Here is an 8694-nt window from a genome sequence, read left to right as displayed (position 1 = left end):
CCATATACACATACCATATGTCCATATACAAACTTATACAAAAATGGCTGCATTCATTTTGCATATATCACTCATACATCTCTCCCTCTCTCTCTATATATATATATATTAGGGATGTGTAAAGCTTCGGTCGCTAATTCAGTTCAGTAGAGATTCAGCCCAATTCGGTGGCCAAATCTCCAAATCAGTAAACCTTTTAATCTCTCCAAATCTAATGGGAACTCTCAAAATTGATTCAGAGAGATTTGGAAAGATTAAATGATTTGGACATAGACACAGCTTAATTTTTTTTTTTCTTCTCTACATACCTCTAGGTAGCAGGCAACTCATGAATGCTGAGATGCTGGGGTGCATGGAACGTCCCATGGGAGTGTGGGGGGCTCCCCAGCATGGTCAGCAGCAGACCCAGAAGTGGACCAGAAGCACTTCCAGTCCACTTCTGGGTATGCCAGGGAGCGCACAGGGCCCCCCTCTGCATCCCCTCAGCTCGGTGACTGGTGCCTCCTGCATCTGAGGGGGGCACCCAGGGTCCCCCTGTGATCAATTGCTGAGCTGCGGGGGGTGCAGGGGTGCCCCCCCCCAAGCTTGGCGATGGACCCAGAAGTGGACTGGAAGTACTTCTGGTTCACTGCCGAGCACATCGGGGGGGAGGCTGGGCATGGTTCTGTGGGGCACTCCATCCACCTCACCATTGCAGTATTCACAAGCCATGCCTGGTACCTCAAGGTATGTAGAAAAACATTTAAAGCTGTGTCTATGTCTGAATTCCTGATTCTCCGAATCAGCCTCAAATCTTCAAATTCGGATTCAGCCAAATCGAATCATGACAGTGATCCTAATCGATGAATCAAATCACTGTCCCCGATTCAGGCCGAATCTGAATCCAAATCTAATACAGCCTGTTTCGCACACCCCTAGTATATATGTGCACTCACGTCTATGTCTGTGTGTAGTAGTAGTAGTTGTGTTCCGCATATACTTTGACAGATGAATGGTTTATCATTAATTTATTATCACCTAATTTTTAATTCTTGTCAGTAGCAGCATTGTAATTTTTGTTAAATAAATATTTTTCATGCAGCATGGAAGTCAATGGCTATTACAGCATATAGACTGTTACACTGATTTAACTGATTTATCTGCACTTTTGTAAATTGTTTCATAGTTTCATAGTTGGTAGGGTCAGAAGGGACCTGAGCAGATCATCAAGTCCGACCCCCTGCCATGGCAGGAAAAAGTACTGGGGTCAAACGACCCCAGCAAGGTGTTCGTCTAACCTCCTCTTAAAGACCCCCAGGATAGGAGCCAGCACCACTTCTCTTGGAAGTTGGTTCCAGGTCCTAGCTGCCCTGACTGTGAAGTAGCGCCTCCTGATGTTAGTAGTACATTCTCTAGTGTAAGAGGGGCTTCTGCATCACCTTCCAAGGGGGAGTGCAGGGATTTTCTGGTTGGTTCCCATAACTGAAATATGGATATGGATTTCTATAGTTTGTGTAGCAAAAACAGGTGGGGGAAAAAAAGGAGGAAGCATTTCCTTGTGTATGACAGGTGCAATAAAGCCAGGTTAATTCCTCACTCTGAAGTGAGTGGTAATTACAACTATTTTATCCATGAGTAACTAGTTATCACCACTTGTTATGAGGTGTGTTTTGCATGTCACATGGAGACACTCTAAAGACCGCTCTTTTTCATTTGTAGTAAAGAAAAAAGTATTTAAAAAAACTGGAGTGCAGTTTGTGTGTATGGGTAGAGGACTGTCATATGCAAGTCACATAAGATGGTTCATCCTCTCCATTCAGCACTGGAGAGGACTCATTTGGAGTACTGTAGCAAGTGTCTGCATTTCCAGGAAGGGGTGTGTGTGAGGGGGACGTGGGAGGATAATTGGATAATAGAGTGCAAGTAACAGAAACTAGAGGTTTAGGAAACATGAGGTTGGAAGGTTGGAAGTACTGGGGTTAGATAGTTTGCAGAAGGAAACTGTATTTGAGAAAAGCCTTCAAATACACAGAGGGTGTTAATAGGAGAGAGTATCTAATATTCTCTGTATCCCCGGGGCACATGATAATGGGCCCCCTGTTTTGTTCTGATTGTGGATGGACTTTTTTCCACTCCAAAGGACACCTAAAGGTCATCCTAGTGGACTGACTCATAGTGTCAACCTACAATCAAAACAACAAGGAGCAGATGCCCCGGGCAGCACTCTGCAGAGCACAATGAGGAAACACCTGCCTCCTGCCTTTTACACATCGCTGTTCTCCTCCCAGAGAGAAGCCAAGCAGGGCTGCCTGTTGTGCTGACTCGTGACACCGTTGCAGTCTTTGCTTTAATAAGCACGCTTATGCTGTTCTGTTGTTTAAGTCACTGACTGTGGCAGGGAGCAGCAAAAGCTCACTGAGCAAGTTGAAGGCCTCACCCAGCAGCTTCTGTCCTGCCAAGCCCAAAGCGTGGACCTTCCAGATAGGCCTTCGGAGCTGCCTCCTCACCAAGGTAAGTTGTAGAGTTGAAGCTGCCATCTCCTCAGGGCAGATCCACACCTGTCTGTTAAGCCATCCTGGCATTGCAATGTTGTCCACAGTGCCAAGAAATGTTTTTTTATGGATGAGGGATTCTCACTGGGATACTGCCATGAGGTTCCAGCTACAGACACGGGTTGAGATTTTCTCAGGTTGACACATTTCTTAAAGCAAAGCTATTGCTGGAACATTTCCAAATTGTTGCAGTGACACTTTTCATCAGCATTTTAAAACAAAGAATTCTCATGCAGCCATTTAAAATTATGTTTCCGTCCAAAATGTAAATTAATGAGCTTTTAAAGAGATATAAAACCTATTCAGGTCAGAATGAAATGTCTGGAAATCAATCAAACTGGCATGTTCCAGGAGAAACATGGATTTTGAATTCAGTAATTTTTTGCAATTCCTGCATTACTGAATTCAGTTTTTTTTTTTTTTTTTTTTGCAATGTTGTGACCTTTCTACCACTGTGGGGCAGGAATCAATTTTAAACTCTGAACAACATTTGATAGATGGAAAAGCCTCCTGGGGCTGATGGGGCCTAGCCTGACCTCCACCAAGTTAGTGATAGTTGTCTGGCTTTCTTAGGGCTTTGGAAACCAGCCCCTCTGTTCCTTGCACAGTGGCATCTGCCACTCTAGGAGAGAAAAGATCCATTCTCCTTCAGCTATGTGGGGCAAAGGTTTCTTGGCTAGGGACAGAGATTCAAAAAGCTGGAGCCTGAATTGATTAAATCTTTGCAGGTTAGTCTAACCTGCCTAGATTGAACTGGTTTGTATCAGTGAGGCATTCCCTCTAGACGGAGGAAATGTAGGCACATGCCTGCAGTTCCTCAGGTCAGGAGTTGAGGGGTGCTAGAGTGTACCCTTGCCTGCAGGGAAGCTGTTTTGGGGGTTGAGGGTGGCCAGCCCAGGCTGAACTGGACATAGAGGAGTTCAATTCCCCCCTCCCTGTCCCACCGGCAGGGATCCAAGCCAGGTCTTCCAGGCACTCATTCCTCGCTGCTGTAGCAGTAGAGCACCATGGCCCCTCAGGCAGAGCAGGGCAGGGAAGGGAGTTATTACCCTCTCTACCCCCAGGAGACCACAGCTGGGTCTGACCTTGGCCAAGATAGTCGTGCTTGTTACCTTTCCCGCACCTGTGGAAACCAGCGTCACTGTTCCTTGCATGGCAGCATCTGCCACTCCAGAAGGGGAAAGGCCCATTCCCCTTCAGCTGTGGGGGGAATAGGCTTCTGCCACAGCAGGGCCTAAGAGACACAACCAGTGGAGGTCATGAAACTAGGAAGGCCATGAATCCTTCTATTCCTAATGGTAATGTCCCCAATGTGGAAGATATGTGGGAAGGTGGTGAGTTGATCTGTGATGTGTGAATTTGTTGCAGGGGAGAAATGTCCATCACGGTGGAGTCGCATGAAGGATAGGTCCTACCTCTTTTCTCCAGAAAGAAGAACTTGGGAACAATGTAAATCCTCCTGCATTTCTCAGGCTGTTGGGATGCTCATGGTTAAGAATCTGGAGGAGTGGGTGAGTGTATGCTCACTTAATCCTATCGGTGCGAATCAAACCATTGAGCACAGTCAGAGAGGAGTCAGGCCCTGGACCTGGTCTTTCTGTAGCCCATCTTTATCTGGGTAATTCCAAGAAAAGTTTCCTGAGGGCTAGCAGGTCTGCAAAGTGCAGTGCACATTGGAGGGCTGTCTGATTGAGATGGTGAAGGGTAAGAATCAGAGAGTGGCTTAAATATTCATAGGTTTAATTGTATGTCTATTCCTCCTGTTTCTCTTTAGCTGTGGGTGGAATTGCGCAACATTGCCAAAATACATGCCAAAATGAGCATGGCTAGAGTGGCACTGACCCTTATATAGGTGCAGAGTAGTCATGGGCAGAGGATATTTCCCCACAAACTGGGGGTGAGGAGGGAAGGCCATGGCCCTGTTGGCCCCTCATCCTTGGGGAGCAGGCTGCCCTGCTGCACCCTGTTGTTCAAAGAGGCACAGGAAATCTCAAGTCTATGGAAAAATCACTGGAATGTAGAATGACCCCCACTTCAAGTCTGGGCTTAACTGGAACAAAGGTCCTTCTTGTCTGCACCTGTGGCTGAATGTTTAGGTGCAATTGGCACCTAAAGAGAATCAGAATGTGATGGAAAATATTTCATAAGATAAAATCCACAGCCCCAGAGTCAGGTTCCCTATCATCCTTCCTCTTCTCAGATTGTCCATCCTCCAGTTTAGATGCTCTGCTGCGGGCTGGATGTTGTTGGTGGCTGTGTCTGCACCTTCTCCCTAACCTACTCCAAGAAAGTTGCTGAGGGGAAGGCCCCAACCACAGTTTCTTAGATTTCATAGATTTCATAGACGTTCGGGCTGGAAGGGACCTTGAAGATCATCAAGTCCAGCCCCCTGCCCCAGGGGCAGGAAGTCAGCTAGGGTCAAAGGATCCCAGCAAGATAAGCATCAAGGCATTTATTGAATTAGTCCAGAGTAGGTGCCTGCACCACTTCTGGAGGGAGTCTATTCCAGGCCTGGGGGGCTCAGACAGTAAAGAAATTTTTCCTTATGTCCAGCCTAAAATGGTCCTGGGGAAGTTTATGACCATTAATCCTTGTTATCTCTCGGGACACTCTAGTGAACAGACGTTTCCCCAGATCCTGATACACATCCCTTATGTACTTCACCAGGTCCCCCCTGAGCCTGCGCTTCTCCAGGCTGAAGAGTCCAGTGGCTCTCAGCCTCTCTTCATAAGGACTATTCTCTTGCCCTCTGACCATGTGCACGGCTCTCCTCTGGACTCTCTCAAGTTTCTCAACATCCTTCTTGAATTCTGGAGCCCAGAATTGGATACAGTACTCCAGCTGCAGCTTCACCAAGGGCAAATACAGCGGGAGGATAATTTCCTGGGATTTACTTGAGAAGCTTCTATAGATGCAAGCCAGAGTTTTGTTTGCTTTACCAGCTGTGACATCGCATTGGTGGCTCATGTTCATCTTCTGGTCAATCATGACCCCCAAGTCTCTTTCAGACATCAGAGCAGTACCAGTAGCACACAGTGTCTCTCTTAGGATTACACTCAAGACAGCAACCCTGAGAGAGTCCCTGGGCAGGTCCCATAAAGGGATGACCCAATATTTGTGAACAAGCCACACATGTAACATGAGAGTGAATAAGTTAGTGCTGTTCCTTAGGCATAGTCTCAGGATCGCAGAGAAGGAGGTGTGACATGCCCAGAAGGAAGCTGCTGTTTGGCCCAGTCACAGTAATTAACAGAGTGAAAATGATTTTATCTGAATCTGAAATCAGAGGGGTGTCAGTGCACAGTCAGACTGGTTGCAAATTGAATGCTCTGCCTGGAAGGTACTCACAGCAGGTTTCTCCAACAGTTCTTTTAACAACCTTAGAAAACAGGCTGTTCAGTAAACACTATCCACAGGCCTTCTAGCATTGCCTGGGTGCACTATAACTTCATCAAGGGTGAATGATATAATTTTGTACCCTGCCCTCACTCTATAATGTCTGAACTGATTATAAGGAAACTTACTAGGGAAATGTCAGCCCTGGGCTGTAAGACAGCCTTTAGCTTGTCCACCCCCAAAAAAGATTTAGATTGAAATTGATGGGTGAGCAAAAGATGAGGGTGGTAACCATGGAGGTGAGAACCCAATATTAGCTACAGGGGAGGTTTCTGCACTGAATTTGATGGTGATGCTGCATTTGGAACTCAAACCTGCGGTGCTCTCTGTACACCTGAGAGAATTCAGGCTTTTTTTACTTGCTATTTATTTTATTTCCATGCAGGATTTCATAAATCATGAGTTGTTTCAATACTATGAAGATCGCAACAGCACTGTATTTTATCACCGATTCTGGATTGGATTGTCTTATCACACTGAAACTAGGAAATGGGTCTGGGTGGATGGCTCAGCACTCTCCACTTCCTTGTAAGTCTGTGCCATTAGGATGTTCTTGTCTGTATACCAAAGTTCATCATAGTCCCTGGGTATGATTTACCATGGAAATGTAAGCTTCAGATGGTGCCAACTAAACAGGATTGTGATTTTTTTCAGAGGCACAGAGTGTGACAGACTCAATCATAGGTGACTCGTAGGTGGGGCATGTGCCCCACCCTGGGATTGGTCATTGTCAAAGTCACCACTGGCTTCTGCAGGCAGTTGCTGCTCGCCACCTGCCCCTACCTCTCCACCGACACAGCTGCCAGTATCTGTGGGCAGTCCCCACTGGCTGCTGCCTCCCCTCACTGTCAATGCGGCCACCGACGTCTGCGGGCAGTCCTCACTTGCCACTCACCACCACCACCACCCATAATGCCAACACTGCCACCGGCATCTGCAGATTGCCCCGCTGCTGCCTACAAATGGTGCCCCCTCCGTCTCAGGAGACACCAGTCATTCATGGACTCAACCACATAGTACCAACCTCAGCTGGCTCCATGTGTTTGCAAACCTCTTGTTTTCCCAATTCCCATGGAGCTCTGGTCTGATCAGTTCTAACCTCCTATTTGTGCACGGGGCTTTTCATCTTGATCCAGCCCAACATACCCTGGGAGAATCTGACATTGTAGCCCTGGTAAAGCAGACTTGGCCCAGAGGGCTGAAGGGCTGTGGTGGAAAAAGGCAATGTCACTCTCCTTTCCTAAATGCTGAAGCCATACACCCTGGACCAGGCTGGGCTTGTTGGCTGGGGAAGGTATCTGAGGATAAGGCGGTGCTCTGTCTGCCTGTAGGAGGTGCTCTGATGAGCTTAGTCTATATCACGCAAAGGCCTCATCCCTCACTCAGGAGTGGTACTCAGGTTGTGTGTGTTACGGGAAATGCATAAGTGTTATTAGACATCTTCAGCAATGTACTGGGAATCATTAATGCATCCCTGTAAAGACAGGGGACTAACTTAGCCTACGGCTCCAAAATCACAGATTGGAACAGTCATAAGGACTTCTCACTATGCTAAACTAGGTTTTATCTCCCTAACAAGGTCCATTTTTTTTTCCATTACCAGTTCTCTTGCCAACCACAAGAAATACCACAATAAAGGACATCCCTTTGATATTGCTCAAGTGTTAGATCACAGCTCTGACAGATGGATTACAGGAAGCAGGAGAGGGTGGCAAGTCACAGGGGTATGATAGACTGATGAGCCATGTAGTACATTAATGTATCTTGTGGATACCATCTTCTCTCATGTGATATGGGAATTGCTTAGTGAACATGGGGATTTTTTTTTTTTTTTCCATCTACTTTGGGAATGGAGATGCTTCTGGGAACTGCCTTCAGCTTTAGGAGGGGAGGAGGGAACAAATTTTCTGAGCGTGATTCTAGGAGCAATTTCTGGATGCCCAATCTTTTTTTTCCAGTGAAGCTTGGACCAGACACAATGTTGACCACATTCTGTCTTGTACAATGTGCCATGAGAGCACATGGATCTCATGCTGGGGGATTCTCATCCAATTCATTAGAGCCTTGAGATGCAAAGCATCTCTGACCTTCCTTCTGTTAGGTGGTTGTTCAGCATCTCCTGCTGACAGTACAACCAGCACAGGCTGATCCCAGCCCACTTCCCTGGTACAGTGAGCTCAGGCACATGGGCATAAACTGTCATTTTTGGCTTTCTGTTCCAGGTTTGAGCTCACAGATGCCAGTCATCTAAGTTATCAAGGTGGAGCTTGTGTGTATGTCCAAGCTGGGGCAGTGAAGCCTGGAGACTGTGGAGAAACTCGATTCTGCATTTGTGAGAAGAAGAAGGAACCACCAAGAGCCAAAAAAACAGATTAACCCATCAAGCACATGGTGCAACAGGAATTGTTCCTGAAGACTGCTATAGCAGACGGGGGGGATTGTGGGGCTGTAGAAATGGACTTCTAAGGTAAATACTGATGTTTGGGGAACTTAGGGGGAGATTAGATAGTGTTAAAAATGTCCAGTCAATCTAAGTTCACCCAGTTCACTTGAGTACAGACAAAAGTGACACTTTTCACCTGGTCTGGCCACACAAAGCAGTCTATAGTCATCTGAACATAAGTGCACATCTGCAGGCCACTTAAAAATGGCCAGTTGGGCAAAAATATGAACCTTCATTGAGTGAGGAGTCAAATTAAGTCCTTTCAAACCAGAGAACTTTCTGTAATTTCTGTCTGCAATGCCAGCTAGCCTCCAAAAGTTTTCA

General features: G+C 46.5%; 1 protein-coding gene across 1 annotated transcript; it reads left to right on the top strand.

The window, feature by feature from the left end:
- The first annotated feature begins 1929 nt into the window (after positions 1-1929).
- Positions 1930-8303, top strand: LOC112548269 (oxidized low-density lipoprotein receptor 1-like). Its single transcript, XM_025193511.1, has 5 exons — positions 1930-1942; positions 2362-2490; positions 3900-4042; positions 6313-6455; positions 8150-8303. The coding sequence occupies exons 1-5, from the start codon at positions 1930-1932 to the stop codon at positions 8301-8303; spliced, it is 582 nt and encodes a 193-aa protein (XP_025049296.1).
- The last annotated feature ends 391 nt before the right edge of the window (positions 8304-8694 follow it).

The sequence above is a fragment of the Alligator sinensis genome, unplaced genomic scaffold, assembly GCF_000455745.1.
Source record: "Alligator sinensis unplaced genomic scaffold, ASM45574v1 scaffold770_1, whole genome shotgun sequence".
In the NCBI taxonomy this organism is placed as follows: Eukaryota; Metazoa; Chordata; order Crocodylia; family Alligatoridae; genus Alligator; species Alligator sinensis.
The sequence above is the reverse complement of the archived record's forward strand: the minus strand, read 5'-3'. Positions and strand labels throughout refer to the sequence as shown.

Bases quoted from the DNA above. Each gene is read 5' to 3' on its own strand.
- LOC112548269 (XM_025193511.1), top strand. The intron at 2,491-3,899 runs GTAAGTTGTAGA...AATTTGTTGCAG, and splicing joins GGAGCTGCCTCCTCACCAAG to GGGAGAAATGTCCATCACGG. The intron at 4,043-6,312 runs GTGAGTGTATGC...ATTTCCATGCAG, and splicing joins TTAAGAATCTGGAGGAGTGG to GATTTCATAAATCATGAGTT.